The 27,313-nt window shown below is 35.7% G+C and overlaps 1 protein-coding gene across 18 annotated transcripts in view; it reads left to right on the top strand.

Annotated features, from left to right (window-relative positions):
- Positions 1-27,313, top strand: part of NRXN1 (neurexin 1) — an 846,948-nt gene that overhangs the window by 420,133 nt on the left and 399,502 nt on the right. For all 18 annotated transcript variants that reach the window (XM_029283682.1, XM_029283681.1, XM_029283678.1 and 15 more), the window contains 2 exons: positions 2,447-2,620; positions 9,588-9,707. In XM_029283682.1, coding sequence (XP_029139515.1) covers positions 2,447-2,620; positions 9,588-9,707 — 294 coding nt within the window. The remainder of the gene's footprint in view (positions 1-2,446; positions 2,621-9,587; positions 9,708-27,313) is intronic.

Below are 27,313 nucleotides of genomic sequence, written 5' to 3'. Positions count from 1 at the left end.
CAGAGGTGGTGAATGCTCCAACACTGGAAGTTTTTAAGAAGAGACTGGACGGCCATTTGTCTGAAATGGTATAGGGTTTCCTGCCTGAGCAGGGGGTTGGACCAGATGACCTCCAAGGTCCCTTCCAACTTTATTATTATTATTATTATTATTATTATTATTATTATTATTATTATTATTATTATTATTATTATTATTAATAATAATAATAATAATAATAATATATTTAATATCTTTTATTTTAATACTTGTATTGTGCATAGATATGGTTGTATCTCTTGGTTGTGAGCTACCCAGAGCTAGGTATAAGGTGGGTAACTATATAAATGTTTTAAATGCATTAAATCAAATCATGGTGGATAAGTATAGGAACCACTTATAATCTTGTAATATTAAAAAGCACCGTCAGTCAAGAGGAAGAGCTAATGTTGGCCATCACTGAAACATTCTGTATTTTGGAATATACATTTCATGTGTAATGAAATATACTAGCCCAGAGAAGACAAATTATCCTTTTCTGAAATATAAGGAAGGCTTCTTCCATACTCTCAGGCACCTCCAAATGTGATGCCACATGCTAAGAGACAGAATCCAGGCTTGCTAAGCAGATGAAAAGGACAAGCATGCAAATACTCCCTTCAGTTCCAAGGGTCTATGATAGCCAGGGACAAATTCATCTTCTACTTATGTCTTCCCCCACATGGCATTCTCTAGAAACAATTCCCAGTGTTTCTTCAGCAACAAACATTATGCACCTAGGTGTCTGTCTTTGCCATAATGCTGTAACAATGAAACATGTCTTGTGACTAATACTACGTTCGAGACAAGAAAGGATGAACACGACACTACAACGTAACGTTTTTATATTCCCATCTCACACCTTGGACTTTGTACAGTAATGGACGGGTGAACGGCAAGTGATACTTACGGATAATTATAATCATCATATAAAATATGATTTTTATATCCGTCATGGAATACGTACCAAGTGTATCGATCTCTCCGATAAAATAAATCCTGTTTGAAGCCCTAATTTTCTGAATACAGTAGAAAACATTCATAGAAATAATTGGCAAGGTTATGTCAAATCAAGAGAGCAGACTTCAGAGATCAAGTCAATCATCAGGTGTAAACATTCTTAGAAATCCACAGGATGTCTATTCCAGTCATTTTTGCCTTGCCAACTTAATAACATTTGTCTGCTCATCTGACTTACTCCAGTTGTGGTGTTTAATGAGAACCAAACAGTTCAGGATTGATTGTGACACTGAGTTCTAATAACTAAATATCGACCATATATTAATTATGTATTATAGTAAGACTTTAAAATCATGTATAATTCACTTGTACTATACAAGTTGGCCAAAGTAGTTATATACTGGTGGAAATTCGAACTTTAAATACATTTTTGGGAGGAAGGGATTTATATTGTTTTGGGAGGAATCTCCTCATTAACACTCCTTTCTTCTTTTTGCTATATATTGTATTATTGACAAAGGGTTCAATATGACCACATTTGAGCTATAGCCTAGATGGCCTTGGAAGTAACATAATTCATGGACACTGTGAAAAAAAAATGTTTGGCCTATTACAAGTAGTCCACGACTTACAATAGTTATTTAGTGACTGTTCAGAGTTACAATGGTACTGAAAAAAGTGATGTGACTGTTTTTCTCACTTATGACTATTGCATCATTCCCAAGGTTACGTGATCAAAATTTGGACACTTGGCAACTGTTTCATATTTATGACAGTTGCAGTGTCCCGGGGTCATGTGATCACCTTTTGTGACCTACTGACAAGCAAAGTCAATGGGGAAACCAGATTCACTTAACAACTGTATTATAACAACTGCAGTGATTCATTTAAGAAATGTGTTAAAAAGGTGGTAAAATGGGGCAAAACTCACTTAACAAATGTCTTGCTTAGCAACAGAAATTTTGGGCTCAGTTGTGGTTGTAAGTCAAGGACTACCTGTATTTAGGTGCCAGAGAGAGGCTGTATTTTTTCATGAGCAATTGACATTTACTTTTCTTGCTTGGTTTTATATTTTTGTTTATTGGCTCTTTGGGACTCTCTGAGCTTAGTTGTTTTCTTGCAGACGTTTCATTAGCCAAACTAGGTAACATCATCAGCACTGATGATGTTACCTAGTTTGGATAATGAAATGTTTGCAAGAAAACAGCCAAGCTCAGAGAGCACCAAAGACCCCTCATTTCAACCCTGAGCTACAGATATTCTCTTTTTTTAATCATTGTTGTTGTTGTTGTTGTTGTTGTTATTATTATTATTATTATTATTATTATTATTATTATTTTGCCTTTTTGATTTATTATAAAAATTAAGAAAATATTTTTGTGCAGCTGTGGATTAAAACATGTTCAATTTATCAGTGAATAGGGTTAATAAAAAAATATTCATCCAAGCCTTTTGTTTGACTTCACAGGTGATCTATATATTGGAGGAGTAGCAAAAGAGACTTACAAATCCTTGCCAAAATTGGTCCACGCCAAAGAAGGATTTCAAGGCTGCCTTGCCTCTGTGGACCTCAATGGGCGTCTTCCAGATTTGATTTCAGATGCTCTGCTTTGCAATGGACAGATAGAAAGAGGATGTGAAGGTATGGTGTGATCATTTCATAGACTTGTCTCAAACTCTTATAGTGTAACCAAAATGTTTCTAAATTTAATTTCATAGTTGGGGAGCTATAGCATCTTTTCTGCTGTTACTTGTATTTGGATGCTGCCAGTTTCCCATCTTATCAATTTGTTCTTTGTTACAGATGCTAAATTAGTTTACATAATTAATGAAAGTGGATGTTGTTTGTTGAGAAATGCACTCCAATGGCACAAAGCTCAATTCAAACTTGAGAACATTAAGTTATCTACCAGAACACAATTGGTCAATTCTGCCATGAATTAGCTGATTTGCCTGTCTTTGTTTTGTTTGTGCAGTATCTTAATTAATTGTTGTGCTAATTAGCTCCCATGCAGCATTTTATATAATCACAGTGCATAGATACTAGTTACAGCACTGCAGTACATAGATAGTATTTAGAGTATAAATTAACTAATTTAATTAAGATGCACATTTCTAACACACATTAAGAGAAAAAGAGATGTTAGGATTCTACAGAGGGTCTGAGTCTAGGGACTCTTCCAGCAGCCAAGTTAAAGTGTTCTCTACCAGTCTTGAAATGGCAGAAAAAAGGCTGATATATATTTGCTGTCCATATTACTGGTTCCTCTCCTGCCACAATAAGGATCCTGATGAATGGTATTTGAAATTTCCTTATGTAGAGTAAAATGGAAGAGTTTTGATCAAAATGACTGCTTCTCAAATTAAGAGGGAGCATTCTCCTGGAGAGATATTTAGTACCTGACTGAAGGTTCTAGATAAAAATATTATCTGGCAGGAGATAAACATTCTTCCTCCACTTATTCAGATTTGACTTAGAGGTTTGGCCCCTGGCCAAAGATCATCACTGATTCCTATTGCATTTGTGGTGGTATGTGCAGAATAGTGCTGATGACTCTCCTGCAGATCAGATCAAGGCTAACACTTCTTCATTGGAATTGACAAAAATGCACAAAATGGTTTCAAGTGGAATTGCTCAGCTTGGTAATTATATCCATCCTGCAGCTATTTGTCTGCATCCCACCAGCTGGTAAATTTTCAGTTTTTTCATGGGCATATATTTGACATAATTTGAAAATTTACCAATGAAGGACCACCGGATAGTTTATGCATATTTATCTGTAATGTGAGATAAGAAAACAGTCATATGACTCAATCATTTAATTAGGAGTGACTAATCATTCTATTGTATTTGTAGAACAAGAATTTTCAGATATAGAACACGAAGGGAGAAAAACCAATGAATTATACTTCCATATTATATGGATTTTATTTAGATGCTGCACTTCATTCTCTAGCTAGGTGGCAAAAGCTAGCTGATCTCAAGATGCTAATCATCTGATTAATAGATAGATGGGGCACAACTCAGAAATACCAGAGTTTGAAGCCCAGGCAGAGAGATTGAATACTGTTATCAAGAAAACAATACAGATGATATAATTTTATTATCAAGAGAAAAAGTAATCTTAAAATAACTTTCTTTTATAGTTAGTTTTAAATGTGCCTAATTAAATATTGTTACTGCAGTTATCCATCTAGATGTATTTAGCATTAGTTCCTTGCAAAATATATTAAGACACATATCCAATTAATAAATATGTCACAGAGAATTTACTGCTTTTTCTTTTTTTTCCAGCACCCAGCCAGGGTGAATCCTATCTGTTAAATGTTCAATTTAATTGATCACTTTTTCTTCTTTATTTGTACACTATTCTTTTCTTTTTTGTTGTTGTTAGGGTTGATTGTATACTTATGTTTGGTTTAATTTTGTTTTGTTTTGTATTTTATTCTCTATGATAAAACAATAAATTAATAGTAGTAGTAGTAGTAGTAGTAGTAGTAGTAGTAGTAGTAGTAGTAGTAGTAGTAGTAATGTCATTATATCAAAGATTTTCTCAGGTACTGCTTCATGACTATTTCCTTAATAATAATAAAGCTGGAAGGGACTTTGGAGGTCATCTAGTCCAAGCCCCTGCTCAGGCAGGAAACCCTATACCATTTCAGACAAATGGTTGTCCAGTCTCTTCTTAAAAACTTCCAGTGTTGGAGCATTCACAGCTTCTGGAGGTTGTCCACTGGTTAATTTATAATTCCTGCTTAGGATGGAATTATATTTGCTCTTTATATGCTCGGTCCCAGTAGACAAGATCATGGAAGAGGTCTGAAGGAATGTGTTAAAACTGTACTATAGGATTTGGTAAATACTAAAATAAGACTCTTTTTTAATGGTAAGCAAGGATCATTGCATAGAAACTAAAATAATTTCAGAGAAATAAATTTAGTGCAATCCATAATCTCAATAACTAACCTTTCAGTTTTTAAAGATGAAATTTATTCTATGCATTTGTGTGAATAAGGAACCAAAATCTTCCGCCTTCTCTCTCTCGGGCAGAGCTGTGGCCTGTAACTGAGCTTCCTCAATTCACTTTATCTCTTTTCAGTGATCAGTGAAAATATGTACTCTCCCCACTTCAGATTTTATCAAAAAAAGAGCCTCCTATAGGCACAGTTGCAAAATATGTCCAGATGGTTATTTTGTGACAAATGTATGTTTGTTTAGGAGCAAATAATTGTTTCAAATAATTCATAGGCATTCACAACATTCATATATGGCACCTAAAAAGGGAGATTCCATCAAAGGAATCCGTGGGGGAGGCATTCAGGATGGAATTCAGGACTGCACAAAGGAAGCCCCATTCCTTTTTAGCACAGATGTAAACATGGATGAGGCTTCAATCAAATATTCACAGATGTCATGATAATTTTTTTAAAGTACATTCTTCTACTGTAGACATTTCAAGATTCAATATTCCTTTGCAACCCAGAAAGCCACCTGCCTGCAGCAAAAAAATTGCAGAGGTTTTGAGTTGAGGAGATTTATAAATTTTCTGCATACAGTAAAGGTCTGCTGATCAGTTTGATATGAAGAGCCAAACCCCCAAATTCATCCATTCATTTTTTTACTACTTACATGTTCATTCATATTATTTAATTGTCCACAAGGTATTATTTTTGTTTGAATTTTTAAATCCTTATGACTTGAATTCTAATTTTAATTTGATGATTAATGTTAAAAAATTAAAGTGTGACTCAGTATATGAATACATAGCTTCTATACACCTAAAGGTAATTTCACTTTATTGTGTAAAGCTTGCAAATCACAGATTCCAGTGCAGGTGAGAAAGAAGGCAGATTGTGATACATTCTGTTAGTGATTAGATCTTGGTATTAAAATAATCATTTAATTATGTAGCACCCAAATTCTTAAGAATCACCTTAATTGCCAAGTAATTTATAAAGCTTATTTACAGAACCAAACTGAAAGGCTGAAAATAATCTGAATGGATGAAGTCAGAGTCTGACATTAGCTCTGAATACATTCAACCTATACTTAGGTCTTTGTTACAAAACCAATGAAAATGGTTTTATAATATTGATGTCAACTGAGGACAGCATTATATGACCTAGATTAGCAACAGTGGTTAGTGGTTTGGTCACTAAATCAAAGGAAGAGGGTTCAGCTAAATTAGTAGCTCTACTCTACTTGGATTTAAGTTCTAGTACTGAAAAGGGACCGTCTGGTAGAAGAAGCTCTGTAACTGCAGCTCCCAAGCCACCCAGATCCTACCACCCTTTTATGCCATTTTTCACACAGATTTCCTTTTCCAGATCCGAAAAAGACAACCTGATTTGGGGACTCCTGCTTCAGATTTTGTACCTCTTTGAGCTTTTCAGTTGCTGTCCAATCTCCTCTTATTCTGCAGTCCACTCCCACACCAGTTTCACTCAAGACTCAGTAGCTTTTGAAATATCTGATGGGGCTCTCACAAAACTGCCCCACAATTTATTGTGTTTTGTGTAAAACTCAGTTTATTAAGATTTCCTCTTTCAAATATTCTGAAATGGACTTGACCTTTTACTTCCATTTCCTTCCTCTGGTTTTTTAAAAAGCCAGATATTACAATTGTATGTGAATCCTTATAGTGGTAAAGAATATCCTTTTTTTCTTTGACTTCATCCAAAATGCATCCAAAATAAATCTACAACTCATCACACTTTTCCAATATTTATTATTTTTATTTATTTTATTCATTTGTATCCTGCCTTTATTACAGGTAGCCTTTGACTTACGACCATAATTGAGCCCAAAATTTCTGTTGCTAAGTGAAACATTTGTTAAGTGGGTTTTGCCCCATTTTATGACTTTTCTTGCCACATTTGTTAGGTGAATCACTGCGGGTGTTAGTAACATGGTTGTTAAATGAATCTGGCTTGCCCATTGACTTTGCTTGTCAGAAAGGTTGCAAAAGGTGATCACATGACATAGGGACACTGCAACTATCATAAATATGAATCAGTTGCCAGCCTCTGAATTTTGATCACACGATCATGGTTGTAAGTATGAAAAATGGTCTTAAGTCACTTTTTCAGTGCCGTTGTAACTTCAAATGTTCACTAAAGGCAGCAAAAATATCCAACACACTTTCCTCCTCCTAATATACAGTTTGCTTCATCATAGTATGTTCACCAAACTACAGACATCAATCATGTTTTATAAATCAAAAGACTTTTTCACCCAAAGTAAAGTCAAATGCAAACTACAATATATAAATCAGATAATTGTGAGATAATTGCTGTGGTCCAAAAAGGCAAGAAAACAGCTGTATGACTAAAGCTCTACCCCTTTTTACATGCATCACATGAAAAAGGGTTAGAGCTTTGACTGTGGTCCCAGCTGTAGATCACAAAACCATGTGCCTTTTAATGACATGTGTTAGTTGCCACATGATGCCACACCTGTCTCCTTCTGATCTTTGGGAGAAAGGAAAGCCAACAAAATATTTTGCATAACATAGAGAAGTATGTTCAATTAACTGCTTACTGAAGCTGCTCCATTTCTGCTAACTCTAACCTTTTCCCAGGCTACATTCACATAAGAAGCTAAGTCACAAAATAAACAAGATTAAAAACAAAGCTTAACATATTGTGCAAATGTAGCTACTAGGTCTTTAACTGACTCACATAGGATGTGAACTGAATTATAGGGTATAGTTCTTTGCGTACATTTGAATCCAGGGATTTTAACTCTTTTGGTCTTGTACACATATATGAAAGTTTGAGACTAATTGGCTGCCAGAAAAGAGCTGTGGAGAATCCCAAAATGAATATTATAACACCTATGGCTATTAAAGAGCATTTATTTATCTACCAATCTTCAACCTTCTTTTGTAATTTTTTTTCCTTTTGCTTAAGTATTTACAAGAATATATGAAGTCATACACCAAAAGCAAAGTGTCTGCTCTATAGATTATGGAATAAAAATGGTGGATGCCTATTTGTGTCAGTTACTTCATGCCTGGCATATTGATATTTTTAAGGAAAAAGTAAAAGAGTACCAATATTTTTGGCTGTATCTATATATTTTAATAAGGTGGCAAGGGAGATAGTAAGTGTCAAAACCATTCTCTAGCACGTGGGCACCTACAAGCCCTTCGATTCCTCTAGAGATTTAGGATGGCAAAGGATAATGTGTTAATGATTGAATTGTTTATATCTGAACGTAACAAATGGCTACTCAGGATTAAACCATCCATTTCCTTTTGCTAATGTGTTCACATTTATCCTATGAAAAGAAATGATTTTAATTTTCCTTCATTACATGCCATCAGCTCAATTAACCATTATATTTGTAGTAAATGCTGGCAATTATTGCATTCTCATTTTGGCTTGCCTGGATATTTATGTCTATTAGCATTAATTTATTTGCATTACTTGGAATTTCTTTTCCTCTTTAAGAGCAGCATGCACTTTTTTTTCTCTGAACAATTTCTCTGTGTTTGCTGCCATTTCAATATTTGCTTACTAACATTTAATATATTTTGCTTTTTTATTTTGCTGACAAAGTTGCATTGATGAAAGCTGATTTGCAAGGTAGATGCCCTTGTGTATATTAAACAAGACTGAAACCCATACAACGCATTGAGAACCTTCAGCCACTTTTGTGCTGATATCTGTGTGTTGTAGCTCATTTTCCTCTTCTTCCCATTAAAAAATATGGCACAGAGAACCATCTTCTCCTGGGATATATTGAATACAGGCTTTCAGTCTTGTGTCTTATTTGTATAGTGATTGCTTCAGTGCTTTGAACCTGCATCTTTCTTTAACGTTTTATTTGTTTGTTTATTTCTCCCAGTGGTCTAATTATGATCTTTAGAAATAGAATAGTTTTGTTTCTCATGTGTAAATGTCATTTTTTTGAGCATGTTGGTGCATTAGTTGGCTGATTTCTCCTCTATCTATCTATTTTGTTCTTAAAAACCTGCATGGGACAATTTAAAGCATGCAAAAAGATACTTGCCAACATTCCTGCTAACGAGAAAATATGATTTTTTTTAATTTAAAAAATGCCAACCCAAAGGTCTTCTGTCTGTCGGTAGATAAAGGTGTTCATCAAATCATTGTTTGAATAGCTGTATTTTTCTTTTCCTTGCTTGCTTTTAATATGACATGTGTGGCTTTGTTTTGGTTGTTTGTATTTTTTTGTTGTTGGTTTTTTTGTTTTGTTTTGTTTTTAGTTTTATATTCTGTTTTCCACAATCTCTAGTAGAACTCATTGTTTTGGAGAAGATAGTTTATAGATGTTAAAGTAAAATTAGAAATATGTCGAGAACTACCACTTCCTTTTGCTTGAGTTACTTGCTTCTCTTATGTTATTATCATGACATGAATTCATATCTTCATATTCCTCTGTGTTACAAACAAAAACCATATGTCTCTACATAACATGAATATTATTAATAATATGGGTTAATCCCCTTATCAGCTTTTCCCCCATAATTTACTCTAAAAACATGAGATGTTGGCAACTACCCTGTGTGATCCAATGACACATATGGTCACTCTGAATGACAGTCCTTCATGTTCTTTTCTATGGTGTGTTTTATTGTTAGGCCCCAGCACCACATGCCAAGAAGACTCCTGTGCCAACCAAGGTGTCTGCTTACAGCAATGGGATGGGTTTAGCTGTGACTGTAGCATGACTTCTTTCAGTGGGACACTGTGCAATGACCGTGAGTACATGAGCGCCTTCCCTTTTTTTCCATTCTCTCTAAGAAAGTTTTAAGAGTTCCAAAGGGTTGCCTTGAAGCGAATGTCCAAAAAGTTGCATCAGTTTAATAAGTTATAACCAACTGAATTACCAAACTCTGCAATGAATACTAGGTGTTCCTATTGTGGCTATAGGAAACGTTTGACCTAAGTACAAAACTGCCTTAGAAAGCAGGAAAAAAAATATGCAGGGATCCTGGAATTGTGGTTTTGGAAATTTTATCTACTATATAGATTTGAATAACACCTTGACATAAAAAATATTAGATATGGACATTTTATTCTTGGTATCAGTTTCTTAACATTGGGCTGCGGTTTTTGACTTCTTTCATTTCTTGTTGTACTGAGATGTATTATAATTTTGTAGCATTATACCACAAAGTTGAAATTACAGATGACAGTTCTTTCTTACCTTCCTACACCAGATAGGTTTAGGTGACCTGAAATATTCCATCAAATAATAACTTCAGGCTTTATTTCAGTTAAATGTCATCTGAATAAATTTTGGTATCACTTATTAATTCTATAACCTTTAGGGATGAAGGAATTGTGTTTTTAGATGTTAGAATCTTCTGACATGAGTCAATAAATGATGAACAAAAGTCACAATACATATATTTGCTATCTTAGTACATAATGAATTTATGTTTAGTAATTTAGTAATCTGCTAGAAAATATCTGGTGGGAGAATTTCCACTTGTGCTGTGAGCAAGATTAAGCAAGTCATTTTCAAGAAATCCTTGTATATTTCATCAAATAAACAAAGGCGGGTAATATGTGAGACATGAAATAAACCAATTTCTAAAACATTTGCAAACCTATATTTCCCCATATTTTTAATTCAGTTCTTTTCAGCTTGTCACTATGGGATAGTGCACTGAGACATATGACCACAAATGCAAGCATGATTTTTTTTTTTAGATTAGATAACCTTTATTGTCATTTTTTTAAAGGTTATCTAATTTTTTAAAAAAACCATGCTTGTATTTATGGTCATATGTCCCAGTGCACTATCCCATTTGTTAAATGTTTCAGTAAACTCCTGGAACCAGTATTACTTTATCTTTCAGTACACTGCATTCTTAATGCAGACAAAGATAAGGAGCAAGAATAATGCTAAGAGAACAAATGTGCAAGAAGGGGCGATAGGTTTGTTGCTTACAGTTGTAGCCCCCAATATAGAACCTGATGTGAGGTTGGCCCCAACCCTCCTATCCTTTCATAAGGATTTCAAGACTGTCAGTTGGTTTGGGGCCCCAATTGGGGGAAAGTGTAGTAGAGGTGGTTGATCAAGCATCAACAGATCCCACTTCCCTGCCCCTGCCTCCCCACATGTCATTAGATTTGAATATCTGGTTTTAATTTATGTTTTAATGTATAGCAGTGATGGTGAACCTTTTAGAGACTTAGTGCCCAAACTGCAACCCAAAACCCACTTATGCATCGTCGGGTGCCGGGTGGGTGTGGCCCATTGGCTGGGCGTGGCCCATTGGCTGGGCGTGGCTGTGGTGGTAACGGCAGACTGGGTGGGATTAAAAAGTTTGATCAATCAATTCCAACTTTGCAAGATCTTTTTTTTCCCGCAAGAAGTTGAAATTGACTGATTGATTGAACCTTTTTTTTTGTACATGGTGGCGGAGGCCTAAAGCAAAAAGGTTTTATAAAACCCAGCTGAAGGCCTAGGACTGGGGCAACGGCGCATGTGCCCACAGAGAGGGCTCTGAGTGCCGCCTCTGGCACCCGTGCCATAGGTTCGCCACCACTGATGTATAGTATAAATACATTTTATGACTGTAAGCTGCCCAGAGTTACCTTGTGGTAAAATGGGTGGCCAATAAATTTTATAAATAAATAAATTTTTAAAAAAATAATCCCAGGGATGCTAAAGTGTCCATCTACACCATACTAGGTATCTTCCAGGTTCCTGTTTTTTCTAACATTTATATTAAAAATAAATGCTTGCAGCATTGACTTCTTTCCAAAAATTCTCTGGGTACCAAATGCACCCACAAACATTCTTAGAACTGCATTCCAGTTCTTTGCTTGAAAATATAGTCAACTACTCCCCAAAAGGACAAGGTAAGCAGGGGCAGGACAAATTAACACCTTTGTGTGACTTAACAAACTTCCCCCATCTAGAAAATTACCCAGCATGCCTGCAGCATGCCAGCATGGATACTGGGAGTTGTTAGTAAAAAAAAGATACAGCCATAAGAATTTTGAATGTGACATAGATGTGCCAGTTTATAAATTAGTGAAATAAGGACCCTTAAGGAGAGGATGAGCAGAACATATACCCCCATACAGAGAGGAGAGAGAGAGAGAGAGAGAGAGAGAGAGAGAGAGAGAGAGAGAGAGAGAGAGAGAGAGAGATCAGTTATGACTCTTTCAGGTTTCCTACTCGCGGTTCCTTTTTTTCAAGAAAGGACAAAAAAAAGAACGTATCTAGAGAACCAGCTCCATGTTAACCTTTAAACTGTTTGATTTATGGGGACACTGGCCAGGATATTCACTTCCTATTTACCAGATTATTTTTTCTCTTTCAAATAGAATACTTAGTATTCACTACTTTTTTTGAATTAAAAAATTAATTGACAATTTATTGTCAGTTTCCATGGTGCATTAGGTTCCTAATCTAAGCATAGGTTTTTCAACCTTCACAAAATGATGCTGCAATGTCTCTCCCCATACTTGAAGATGCTTTCATCTGGCAGGTTTTGTGCCATGATATTCTGTTTCCATGTGGCAGTTGATAAACTAAGATCAGCCACAGTTAATGGTGTCCTCTTCTGAGGCACAGCAATGTGAAATGATGCAGCAGCAAAGACAAAGTCATGCAGTCAGTGGCAGCCATATTGGTATAGCACTTACCACCTTTTTTCTCAACTATGCAAAAATGCTGCACTGCCCATCCTAACCTGTCCTAATAAATGAGATGGAGCTGGTTTGTACTACTTTATTGCCATGAAGAGACACATATTTACATTCTTAAAATAAAACCTGTTTTTGTTTTTAAAAGATTACATTCAAAATGAGGGTTGATAGAGAAACCCGGACTATCATGGGGACATTGAAAACTTTGCTTTTGGCCACTCTGTGTTCATTGATGTTCACTTAGCTCATGAAATGATATAGATATTATTTCTGTACTCAGGATCATATTTTCACAGTGTCAACCAAGGTGACCTCAATTCATGGAGGCTTGACATTTATATCATCTCCAGCTTTCACTTCACGCCTCTTTCTTTGAGGTATTATTTTTGTCCTTTGTATCCATTGCGTAGAACCTGGGCAAAATCCACAAAAGTGATAAATGGAAATGTAATGGTTAAGAGAAATGTGTACTGAGATTATGCATTAATATATGTCTGCCATATTCTAGTTTGAAAGGCCAGCATCAGGTGTACTAACAATGAAAATAACAATTATATTACTAAGGTGTAACTCAGGATCACATCGTTAGTATATGTCTCAAATTACTGCCAAGGTGCTTTCCTGAAAGCTGTACAGGCCTGGATGGCTTCAGATCAGCATGGACAAGACTGAATGCCTGGGAGTTTTAGGATCCCCTGTATCTAGTAATTTGCCATATTTAACTCAGCCTGGAGTGACCTCAGTCAGGGATTCTGTTTAATCTGGGGGTTCTCCTGGACTTTGTATAGTGCTTGAAGGGCAATGGTAGCCATGACCAAGAGGCCTTTTGCTCAATACATTACACTACTCACAGTCACTCATGCTTTAATCACCTCCGAATTAGATTTCTGCAATGCATTCAGTATAGGACTGATTTGAAGAGAATTTGGAAGCTGCACCTGGTCCAGGAGCACTGGCAGTAGCAGGCACACCTCAGTACACCCATGTAACACTGCTGCACCAGCTCTCAGTAGGCTTCCAGGTATAATTCAAGGTGCTGGTTATCACCTTTAAAGGAATGTTATTTGCAGGACCACCTATTCCTAATGGTTTCTGCCCATCCCAACTAATCTGGCAGGGTGGGCATGCTCTGGGGTCCCCTAAAAGGAATTTCACATCTCACCTGTCTTATGGAACTGTCTCCCCTCAGAGATGCTTCAAAGGAAATGCTGATTCTATTGGCCATCAGGAAAGCAGTGAAGATCTGGCTCTTTCCCCAGACACTGGAGCCAGGATGTTGAGAGAAATGGCCTGGGTGTTGATGGATGGATGGAATTTTTTTTAGAGCCTGAATTTTTTTTTCATTGTTTTACAATAGTTGTTTTACAATATTGAGCTTTATTTTGTTTGCCATGTAGAGCTCCTTCTAGTAGATGAGTGTCATTTTTTTTTAAAAAAATGCACTTGTTGATGACCCTTAGTGTGTGGGGGGGGGTAGTCCATTTAGCTTGGCTCTCCTTGATTTTTCAGTGACTTTTGATACTACTGCAATACTACTCCAGACAGAATTGGTGCTTAATATGAGAGTCCTTCTGGACTCATAGCTCCTGTTTGAAGAGCAGGTGGCAGATAGAGTTAGGAGAGAGGGCCTTTGCACAGAGTTTTTCCTTGGGCATCAATTGTACCTGTTTCTGGATTGGAAGGCCCCTTTCACTGCAACATATGCCATAGTAATCTCCCAACTAGATTATTGTAATGCATTTTATGTGGTCCACATAATTGCATTACAATAATCCAGATTGCAATGGCACAGGCAGTTTTGGGCATTTCACAATATATTCATGTGACACCTCTGTTCTTCAAACTGCCTTGGCTCCCAGATGGTTTTCAAGTGTAGTTTAAGTTGCTAGTTGTCATCTATAAAGACCTACATGGTATAAGACCAGGATACCTCAGGGACTACCTATCTCCAATCATTTCTGCTCAACCCACCAGAATCAAGAAATCCATTCACCTTCCAAACGATTACAATAGTGCAATTGGCAGATGTGTTTGGTTCTATGGGTCAAAATAAGATTAAGTATTATTATTACAATTACTATTTTAAGGTTCTGTCTGGTATATTCTGGCTTGGGTTTAGTGTAATCATTTGTGCACTGCCCAAATTTAGTTTAATCATTTGTGTACTGACTTATTGCTGTGGCTGGGTGGGTGATTTTATAAATTGTTTAGTTAAATAAATGCTATGTCATACAGTTCTTTCAAAGTCAGTATTTTTCTGATTTTAACTGAGCTAAGGCAAAGTGTAAGAATGTGTTAGATAAAGAAATCTGCAATGTAAAATTAAATTAATTAAATCAAGCTAATCAAATGATTCAAAATGATACATTCTGTTTTATAAGTATTGGCTATGTAGTTTCATTGCTAAACAGTGAACCAATATTTAATAATGATAATGAATGGATGAAATGATGAAATAAATTCTTCAGAGTTCAAGAGTTTTCAGAAAGAACACTTGAAGTACCATGGACAATACATTTACTTGAAGATAAATCCTAATATTAATTCTTGGAAACTTGGGGAAATTTGTTGAAAATACTGCTTATTTTGTGCATAAAACCTTACAATCATAATATAATAGAATTTGAATTCTATATTTGTATATTCCTAAGATTGTCTTTTGTTTGGTTATGACTTCGTTGAGGAGACAGGCTATTAACTGTAAAAACTTGTAGATGTTAACAGTAAGAACCTGTTTTCAAGAAGAGAGCTAGATAGTTGTTCCTATGAAATCCTGCTCAAAAGTATTTGGGTCCTCAAAGAACCCTTAAGAAACTCTAAAAGAATAGAGACAATCCCTTTGAAAAATTACAGCTAGTTTCAGGAAATATGTTTTGCTTATATATCTGTGTGCCTAAAGTATAAGTAAGAGAAAATTATGAAATAGTAAACCTTTCACCGAAGCATATCTATACAATATTTTAAACTATTCTTGGTTAGTTGGAATTAAGTCCTATTAAACTCAATAGGGAGTGCTTCTGAGAAAACATACATAGGCTTGCACCACTAATACTGCTAGACCAGTATCAAGATTTGTGTATGATAATAAAGAACAGAAAGCCATGTGGCACTGTGCAAAGCAATCCACAGAAAGAGGAGTATTTGAGTATTTAAATATCTGACATTACCAAGTAGTGGGAGAATTCCATCCATGAAATAACCTAAAGTGATTCTGATGTTCTGCTAAGATCTGTAGCATCTGTTAATGGGTATGACATTGCTTCATTGTGCTGTTAGAAATCTTTGCTGGACAAAAACATCCTCCCTTCTCATGGTGCAGTCCAATACTGGTCTCTCACCTTCATCTTCATAGACCTGTGATAGCACTCTAACTATATATTATGACTACAAATCAGCTTGCAAAGCAACTCCTGCTTACAGCCAGACAACTAACAATGGTGGTAGGGATGTGGGGAGATTATGGGGGGAGGGGTGTTAAAGGAATGCCAAGAATGCCAGTTCAAAGCCTGGAACAATGCCAGTCTCCCAAGGTCGTTTGCTGAGGATGTCTGCCAGAAAGAAGAGCCTGTTTCCCAAACAAAAAGAAATGCAAGTAATTGGACAGTGAATAACAACTATGCACAGGCCAAGGGACAAAGGGAAAGCTAATTATGTTTTTTGCATGCGAAAATATCAGAGCTAGTTTCGCTTTTCTTCTGTAACCATTTTAAGCTCCAGTAAAGTGTACTCTTGGTTAAACAATGGCCCAGGAGTCTTTATTTGCTAGCTAAATGAATGGGACAGTTGACATTATGACCAGATTAGAACTACAGAAGAAGTGGCAGAAAGGGCAGCACTCTTCCAGTGAATAATCCAGGAACTCTTTTTTCACTGATGATAGCTAAGTCCTAATTACAGTTCGAATTATAATGTATAACTACTGAGACACTATGGTACAGTTAGAATGGTGAAGGCTATTACAGCAAGAGAAAAAGTGGTCCATGACGGATCCTTCATAATTGCCTATTGATATGCAGGGACCCACTTGCCTGTAAAATCAGCTTATTGACCCTGAAGGTCTAAATACTTTCCCCCATTGCAAAGGAAACATTGTAAATATATAGTGAGTGACCTCAGATCACATTTTTCTTTTCTCTCTTGACAACAAGACACATGTAGTTACAAGGCTAATGCAATATTAGGAAGTAAAATACAAAGAGAAGAGTTATATATTGTTCAGCACAAAGACAACCAGTAGGAGAAAAAAATATTTCAGAGAACTAGGATTATATAGGAAACTATGAAAAAGACACATAATGATTACTTTTACAAATGCTCCTTTGAGGAGAGAAAAAAAGTCTTGTTAAAAAAAACAACAGCCCAAGTATTAATAACAGCAGGGTTTTGGTGTCTGAACTGTTTTCTTAAAGCAGCCAGATTTTGTATAAGGATAGGACTGAAGATGCTCCTTACCTAAAATTAGATCATCTGTATCAAATGTTCCTCTTATTTTTTGAAGAAAGTATAAAGTTACTGCATATTTCTGATTCCAGTATATACTTCTTCGGTGCACTCATAGCAAGATATGTAGTGGCTTGGTTTCATAAAATATCATCTTTGTGGAATGGAAACTGTCAAAACATTGATAAATGTTATCTCATGGTCAGTAAAGCATGCTGGGCTATACTGAAGCCTGAGCATTGTCCTTTTAACAAAAGGGTACTTAGGGGAAATATTCACCATGGAGATTTAGTGAACAAGTTTCTTAAGCAGATTTTGTTTAAAATAATAGATGTTATAGGGAAGGAATGGAATCTTAATTGCAGCTCAGATGGAATGGGTTTAAAAATTGCTATGGCCCAGAAGGTTATATAATACCATATCCCTGGTGAGATTCAGTGTGATATCATACTTGAGAAGTTGGCATGAACCAAGGAGACACAAGGCCAAGTCTAGATGAAGCCTATTAAGTAAATTGGGTAACTTTGGATCAATCACAGATGCTTTACCTACCTATTGCTGTGAGGGGAAAATTAGAAGAGGAAAGGCTATGTGCTCCTGAAAGAGATGCAAGACATAACTCTCATATATGAAATAAATCTTTAGAGATGGTGTACCTCATAGGAAAACATCTGGGAGGTGTGTCTGCTTTTCATTACAATAGCAGGTTGTCAAAAAAACATTTCATCCTTCTTTTCTCTAGTGCCCTGGTTCCAACTCCTATCCTCCCTGCAGCTGCTACTAACAGATTTTTTTTAAAACCATTCCTAGATCTCCTGAATTACCAAATAAGCCACTGCGTGATGAGATTGCCCTTATTCACACAATACATCCTTCAAGAATGACAAGAATCAATATTGCAGCTGACAGAACGTGCCCTTGGATCTTAGCTTCAGCTGTGAAGTTTCCCTATTTCTTATTTTTTCAACTAAGCCTTCTCATAGGGAAGACGCTGAAATTTCTTCATCAAAAAACTTGAAACAAGAAAAATTAAGTTGTATACAGTACATAGAAATGGGATATAGCCCAATCTTCTCCAACTTGATGTCCCCTTCATTTGTGTTAGCTTACAGCTACTCAAATTTATAGGGAATTGTGGGAGCTGCAATCTAATACAACCGACACTAGTACAGCCAATTTTTCCCTTTTGTATAGCTACTTCTTGGATATTTCTTACTGCAGATCTGCTCATTGAGGGATTTGCATGTTGATGTAAGTCATTTTATTTATTGACCCATAATCCTCCTGATCAACCTTATTATGATGCTAAAGTCAATAATAACTCCACTCCACATCAATATTCCAAAGGAATAGAATTTGATTACTTCTGCCTATTATTTCCTTTACTTATTGCTACTTATAATGTGTCCCAGAGGACTCAGAAGGTGGCAGGCAGTAACAAAATGCAGACAAAAATAAGAACAACTCACAACACAATAAAACTATCATCCAAAAGAACAAACAAATTCAAGATAAGCATCCACAATTAATCAACTAGGAATTGTATGACTTTCTGGGGGATGGGACTGAATATTTCACAAAGTGGGAGTTACCACAGAGGAGGCTTACCTTTCACTCCTACTCTATGTACTTCTTGAAGCTTGGGAACTTTCAACCAGTTGTTTTTGGATGACTGAACCAGATTTCGTTCTGGTGAAGTGCGTGATCTATCCTAATGCTGCCCCATTTAGGACTTTACAGGAAATGTTTAGAACTTTCATCCGATACTGGAAGCATACTGGCATTCAGGAATATGATTTTAATTTAGGTATAATTCTAGACTGTTGGGGTTGTCCCAAGGTGGCCACATTTTGTGCTAATGGTATATTTGGGAGCATCTCCAAGAGCAGCACCAGATACAACACCAGATACATTCTAATTGGATGATGACTTACCAATCATAACTAATGAAATATTGGTGAAAGGATTCCTGGGTATGACTTTTATCTGCTGCTTAAAAGCCCTGAGTCCAAGCAGACCCTCAAGTCACAAACCATCCTCTTTATGAGGAATACAACCCTGTCCAGAATTGCTGGATTGCTGTTATTGGAATGTGCAGTTATTTACTGATAACCAGCAATTCAAGTTTTGTAGGATTTGGTCTGAGCTTGTTGCATCTTATTCAAATCCTTACAGTCTCCAGACTATTACGTTATCCTTCTCCATCCTAGAGTTCTATAATTTGTTAAGGCTTCAGTCTTTCTCTCTGTTAGCTAGGAATTCTATGAATCACAGTTCCCACACAATACCACTTAGAAAAACTGTATTGGGTAGTATATCCAGTATCCATATCTCTGATTCTAAATTTATTATTATATCTACTGTTGAATATCTATATATCACTACAGAGTTTATAATAAGTAGTTGGTACAAATCTGTGATTAGATTAAGAACCTAAGCGTAGAGTTATATTTATTTATTCAATGTGTGTGCCACCATCTCATTGTCTCAAGTTTGTAGACAGTCTTGAAACCTTTCACTCTCTCCTGGGAAGAGACTGTGGTAACTCAGAAGTAGAAAATATGCTTTGCATATAGAAAGCTTGAACTTCAGTCCCTGCCATCTCTCTCTTTTAAATGTTTTTTTAATGTTTATGTTATTAAAGTTTTTAAAAGAAAGCATAAAAACTAACACTAATATACAATAATGAAAACAAAGATAGTAAAAGAGAAAGGAAAGGAAAAAAGTTCAGAAAAAGAAATAAAAAGATAAATAATAATAGAAAGAATCTTCCATTTCCTTTCAGAATATACAAGTATAATTACAAAGTTATCTTTACTTTATGGTGGGGGGGGGAAGCTCACTTTTTAATCTTTTTTTTTTAATCATCAAAACCACAAATCATGCTCATTTTTTCTGTTTCATGAAAAAAGTCTGTAAGGGGCCTGCCAGCTCCCACTAAAGAGATAATTAAATAAAGGGATGTGTTTTTCTTTCTCTTGAACAGAACTGGTAGAACTAGACTAGAAAGGCAATAATCTGAATTTGTATAAGCCAACCTCCTGTATTTTACTCATAGATATTTCTGATCTTTCAATTGTGAAGTTTTAATTTATAAAATGATCCCATAAAGTGTTTAATTTAATTAAATTTAAATTCTGTTTGGCTGAAGGGTCACAATATGATGTTCAACTAATCATTATCTTTTACATCACAGAATAGACTTGTTTCTATAAATCTAGATTGTTAAGGAAATGTGGGGATTTTTCAAAATACAATTGAAATCATAACCCAGGCCCTGAGATTGAGCCCCCAATGCCACTTTTCCCCCCCATTTTTACTATTTTTTGGATCCAATCTGGGTCAGTCACCGGGACCAGGGGTTTTGTCTTCTGAGCTTTCGAAAGTATCCACAGGATATAATTTCTGGTTAAAGATCTTCAAAGGAGAAGCTTTCCACCTTCAAGTAATTGATCCCATTGTCAAGCTGTTCCTACTACTAAAACATTTTTTTAAATAGTACTGCTTGCTGGGAGTAGAGAAAGTGGCTACTTTCTTTTCTCTGATAGCCCTTCAGATATTTAAAGAGTATTAATTCATCCATTACTATTCTACTGTTTTCCAGGCTAAATATATCAGGTCCTTCAAATGTCCACCATAGCCTTTGTTTTCCATATTTCTAATTACTTTTATGACCTCTCTGAATATATTCCAGCTTGGCTACAGCTTTTTGAATGTTGAGCAATATAGGATTGATCTTCATAGCCCTATAAATTGTACTGCATAGACCTATGAACAAACTTTTCTCAAGTATCACAGGATTGGCTACCTCTTCCCTATATCAGTTCACTACACTATCTTCCTTTGGCTCATTGTCTTCAGTCTGTTTGTAATTTTGTTCTGCCTCTCCTTCTTTTGATTACAATTTGTTTTTATTCAATTTTATTGCACTGTACTCCATCCACTTCTCATGCCATAAGATCACTCTGATTTCATATATTAACCTAGTTTAGAAATATGAATATATGGAGTCATTATTTGCAGATTGTTGCAATTTTATAGCATGTTTTAGAATATGTGACCAAAATCTGTTTCATTTCTTTCTTTTGTTAAAAAAACCTTAGCATTTGAAATACTAGAATTTGAGGTAAAGTTTGAGATGTTATATAGAAATGAACAGTAGGAGAGAAATTAGCTCAGGGAACATTCTTATTTGGGATCTTAGAAAAATCAACAGCAGACTTTTGCAGTTGTGTATTGGTACCACAGATTCATTAGGACTGAAACTTCCAGAATTGCAATGACTATTAAAAATTCTGTTAACTTTCTAATGGCCGTAATGGACAGATGGACAAGTAGACTTTGCTGAAAACATGGCAGCTATGGAAACTAGCTAGATTCTGCTAGGTGGCCTTAATTTGCAGAAGAGATGTGAAATCACATAATAATAAACATTAAGAAACATTTAAAAATACCTTGCGGAATCAGTCTAAGCCAGCTTTTTTTTTTTTTTTTTATCTTTTGGCAATATTGGCTGGAATTCTGGACCTAATATAACTTGAGTCAATTAAGATGGGGAAGGATAGACTATTTCATCTAGATAAGTTTCTCCTAGGAAGGAGGTCATGAAAGTAATAACTATCATGTATTCTCGCTTTTCAGCTTCTAGTTTTCAGTGAGCCATCATCAGTAATCATCCATTGTGATAGTCCCATTTACTTACAGATGTATCTAATTCCAGTGTTACACCTAAGCCAGTTGTAATTTCTATATTTTGTGGCAGTGAATTTCATCTATTAATATTGCATAGTATGAAGGAAGAATCTCCTTTGCTTGCCTTGAAATCACTGCTAGTCCATTTCTTGGAATAGTGCCATGTTCTAATTAACCCCCTCTTCATTCCATAGTACATATAACTCTAATTCCCCTTCCCTCCCCCCACACCTTTTCCCTCTATTAGAAAGCTTCCAATTTTTTTAGGGAAATTTACCTTGCCTTAAGCTGCTTCAGAAAATTATTTGAAGCATATTTCACATTTCTATTATTTCAATATTCTAATATTTAAAGAGAACCTTAGACTTTTCAACATAAAGCTTCTGTATGATACATTCTGTCTTATTTTTGTATTCCTGTGGCTACAAATTGAGGGGCTTTTTTTCCCTTTCCCTTCTGGAAGACTTACCAGCCCTTCCTTCTTAAGCTCTGTTCCATAACCCCACATTCATAACAATAAATTCCACTGACACTTGAGATCAATTTTCCTTTTTTTTCTTGATCTGGACCACCCTGTCATGTGGCATTTCCTTGGGAATAAATTGATTTCTTGGAAATAAACTGATTCTGTTTAGTCTTACATTTTCCTTTTAGTCTCTTTTTATATTCTCCTTCTTTCTCCCCCTCCCTCCTTCTTTTTAAGAGACAAGTAGAAAAGGCATATTTAATGGGCTTTCGTATATAAATTCCTTCGGGAAAAAGTCTTTATGGCTGGAAAATATTCAAAGAGATAGTATCTCAGTAATTGAATGTAGTACCAGCTATAATGAAAAACAGATTTAGAAAAATCATTTTTTCTTAATCAGTAATGGTATGTTAGATCAAATTCCAATAATTTGGGGCTCAAATTTATAAGTTATTTTAATTTTCTGATTGTCATTCATTCCAATCAATTACGAGAAAGAATTTTTAGAAAGAGATAATTCAATGTCTTATAATCTTCACCCCTCGAGGCATGTGCATATCTGTGATTTCACCCCAAAGCCATTATCATTTTCCAGGCCTAAATCACTATTGAATGGTACTACTACCAGTACTTAATTTAAATGACTGAAATGTGGCTTTGTTAAGGACATGGCTAACTTCAAAGATAATGTTCTCTTTACGACCTCAGGCTTCAGCTATGATATTTTCAGTACAAAGTAATATTTTCCTCCAGCAGAACATATAATAGGGCAGATAAATGCAAAGGTGGTGGGAGACAGATTTTATATTTTTGGAAAGGCTAGCAATATAAATGCAGGGCAATGTTTTTGCTTAATTTGTATAAAATTCTGTGTTGTTACCTTCATCAATACACACATAGATGATTTTCCTCTTGCATCCCAGTTGACTGACCCCTCAACACAGTCTTTTTACCAGCCCAGAAAATCTCAATGGTTCTTAAAGGTTACTTTCAGGGAAATGATAAAAATGTTTTAGAATGGTAGGCTACACTTTTTATAGAAAGAAATAAAGAAATACAGGTCACTGAAAACCAGATTTAGCTATTTAAGGTGTGCTAACTAAGCACACTTTATTTCTTTCTATAAAAAGTGTTGCCTATCCCTTTAAAACATTTTTATCATTTCCCTGAAAGTAACCCTAAAGAGCCATTGAGACTTTCTGGGCTGGTAAAAAGACTGTGTTGAGGGGTCAGTTACCTGGGATACAAGAGGAAAATCTTCTATGTAAATGGATCCAGGAGGCTCCTGTGACATAACACTCATTTGTTGGAGCAATGCAATACTGCAAAATTGTTGTATGCAGCCACACAGAACTGGCAGCTGGCAGGCTGCTTATAACACTGCTCTTGATTGTCTTGCTACCAAGTCACAATTCAGCATTTTGCTGAAAACCACTGTCATAGGTTTTGCAGCAGTCATCAAATTCTGAAAGAATATTAAAGATGTGTGTTTATGTTTCTGAAAAAGGTGCCATAAAAACCCATTAATAACTGAATTACACAGCTTCAGCTGGTTATCTGAATGCTAGAAAAAGCATAATATTTGTTTTATGACCATCAACAGGAACATAGACATAAAGGACATCTACATACCATTCAAAAGAGACAGTCAAAAAAACAAAAAGAAAACAAAATGACCAAAATACCCCCTCACCAGCAACCAATACCCAGATGAGCAGAGATTAACACCAAGATTAACATTAGGTCAATAATCAAGAAGCAACCAATACCCCAATCAAGGAACTGCCAAACAAACTAACAATGAACAACCACACAACTGAAGAACCTCCAAGAGCCACTCCCACCAACCATGACAGGCAAGCCACCAAATGAGATCAAACCCCACTCCTAGCCAGCAGTGATGATGTTACCTAGTTTAGTAGTGAAATGTTTACAATAAAATAACCAAACTCAGAGCGCAACAGGGACCCCACAAAGATAGCATATTTGCTGTAGCTGTTTTTAGGTTTGTTAATTGTTTAGCTTATAATTATTACACTCAAATTCAAATATTATCCTGTTGACTTTCTGTTTTGATAAAAGAGGGGAGGATAATTTTTTTGATATATTATATAGACTCCAAAATCCTTTTGCATTCTGATGCCAGTTAAATTTGAAATTATTTTGAAGGGAGAATCGATAGGAAAAAAATGTTCCTATTCCTCCTCAAAATGGCACAGAGGCCAGAGGAGGGGGGTAGTAAAAATGATTGAAAGTAAGAGAAAAATAAGGAAAGGTTTGAGGGAGGGTATGGAAGTGACTGTAGCTGAAAATTGAGATTATTTAGAAAGGGTTATTTGAGGTTATTTAGAAGGTTATTGTGTTTCACTGTTGGAGACAAGATTTTGGAGAGAGAAGAAGGAATTATATTTTGAGGTCCTGCAGTGAGAGTTATGGTTAAACAGTATATACATTCTACAGCACAAGAATGAAGACTGTCTGGAATTTGAACATTGAGGCAAAGCCAGAGACAGTGTTTACAGTACAGAAAACTGAACAGAGTGTGTGCAACATGGGGAGAGACAATTAAATCTGTTGGCAGCATCCAGGACAGTTTGTTTTGAGGAGATGGATGACTAGAGCCATAGATGAAATGTGAGAATAGATTAGTAGCAAGTGGAGGAGAATCAAAATTTGGTCAAACTGGAATGAACTGAACTGTATTGGGTGCTGTATGGTTTGGACCTCCTTGTGTTTTGCAAATGGTCCAAAGCATGTGACTTTGTACTGGGATCCATAAAGTGTCTACTAGGCTCAGATATTTTTTTTTCACCAAGGCCAAAAGTTTTTTTTTTCCCTTCTAGGACCTGGTATCCTTTTGCCTAAGCAGAGCTTTAAAGATGGTTATAGGGAAAATATTTCAGGTGGATACCACTGTTTACACTTAATTGGAGGAAACTGAAATGAATCAGTTCTTTAAGCTGGGCTGAATGATGGTCTAGCTACCCATGTAATATCTCATAGTGGCTCTGATACTGTATTACTCTGGATACTGTATTACTCTGGAACACTGTGCGAAAGTTACAGAATCCCTTATTTTAATATAAATAGTAGCTGCTTTATGCTGTTTGAAAGTATAAGAAAAAAAAGAGAATTCAGTACCAGCATCAAGATGAATTTGTATGAAAGTTGCATAACAATGGTCTCCCAAACCTTGCTGATCCTTTAAAAAGTTTGCTTGGAAATTTCCAATTGCATTTACTTGGTATTGGATATATTTTTCTATCTTTGTTTAAGAAGAATGGGCTTAATATGGAACAAAAGATAATAATGTTGAAATTTAAAAGATAATTCCAGTGTAATATTTTGCAGTATGAAATATGCTAATGAATGTTTACATCATGCTACTGAAGACCTTTAAGGACTTTAAAATCTTTTTTTTTCTGGAGTTTTATGATCCTTAGAGCTGCCTTGATATTATTCCCAGGTTCAAATAGAAAGTCAGGATTAATTCCTCAAACCATTCTATTTATGAATGTCCCCTTACCCCATCCAGCTCATACACATATTGAAAAGCTTGTAAGGATGAATTGCAACACATGTTTCTTTCCACTTAAATCAAATATTTATTTTTATAATAAAAATAAAAGTGAACATTTCATTATTCTCTTTCCCAAGGCTTGAATCTCTACTTCAGCATTTCCAAGGCCGAAGCTTTTTCATAGGAGAGTAAAACTTCTGTCTAATCTTTCATAGTAAGTTTATGTTCAGACAAAACCATTTGAGCATAATTACAGAGTAGAAAATTAACTGATGGTAGCAGCATGATGATGGCATATCAAAATCTGTGACTATCAACATGTGGTTCTTATAATTCAAGCTGTCCCACATTGGCTTGCTCATGACCACCATCTGCTGGGCTTTCTAAGCACCCTGGAACAAGAAAGTTTGACTAGATGAACATTTCATCTGATTACATTTGACAGTTCTTCTGTGAGTTATTCATTCTGAATGACATAGACACTGGCGATATTCAAATAACTCTTGTTCAGAATGTATTTGACATGTCCAATATGGACTAATTAACTTTAGTGGTCCTGTGTCATGAGAAGTGCTGTGCTTTCCCAGGAGAAACTGCTTTAACCATTAACTATGAATATTGATGCTTCATGGTACCAGGTCAGAAAGAATCTAATCACATAAACAAATGTGCTAATATTATGTGTTTCACAACATTTGAATGTAGTGTTATATTTATACTGTACAGAGTTTGGGATGGTGAAAGTGAATAAGAACTTCCAAAATCTCTATTTTTAAGTGCATAGCCTTACCCCCCTATGCTTCACAATGAGCCTGGGGTTATAAGAAGCAGATTGGAAGCAATTCCACTGATTTATTTTTAAAGGTGGGAAATCATTTCTTACTTGTCTGAATGCCACTCAGCTGCAGGTAAATTAGAATTCCACGGCTTTCAGATTGCCAATTAGAGCCAATTGTACTCTGAATGGCATTGCCTTGGCAGTAAGGTTCTTATCAGTTTTTTCCCTCTTTCCCCCCACTTTGTTTCTGTTTTATACCATCTCTGCTCCTTTAGTAAAAGAGAATGTTTCAGTGGCTTGCTGTAAACTTGGAAGTCTTGAATTCAGCTAAAACATAATTATTATCATTTAATTGAAATGAACAAAACAGCACTTTGGTATTTAGAACTAATCAGTAGTAATCTATTGCAGGAGGCTTACAATCAAATGGGGAATCTAGCAGAACCTCTAGAATTTCTTGCCACTATTATTTCCCTCCTTCTCTCATGCTTCTTTCCTGAAAATATCAGTCCAGGCATGAGTTTCTGTTCTACATCTTTTAAAGGGAAAATTTTGGCAATAGCTTTATCCAGCTTCACTGCAAGCTCTTTATCTTTATTTACTTTCTTTGTCATCCAATGACTTAGACACATGCAAATGAACAAGTCCATTCTATGGAAGGTCTAAAGAACCTACCTTATCCTTACACATTGGAATAAAAAAAAGCAAAAACTGCTTTTTCCTGCCCATGATACAGACAAGTTTGTTGGCCTGGATTCACTCAATATGGTAAGTTAAAACCAAACAAGTCATAAGTAAA

Source organism: Protobothrops mucrosquamatus, unplaced genomic scaffold, assembly GCF_001527695.2.
Source record: "Protobothrops mucrosquamatus isolate PMUCROS unplaced genomic scaffold, P.Mucros_1.0 scaffold181, whole genome shotgun sequence".
In the NCBI taxonomy this organism is placed as follows: Eukaryota; Metazoa; Chordata; class Lepidosauria; order Squamata; family Viperidae; genus Protobothrops; species Protobothrops mucrosquamatus.
The sequence above is the reverse complement of the archived record's forward strand: the minus strand, read 5'-3'. Positions and strand labels throughout refer to the sequence as shown.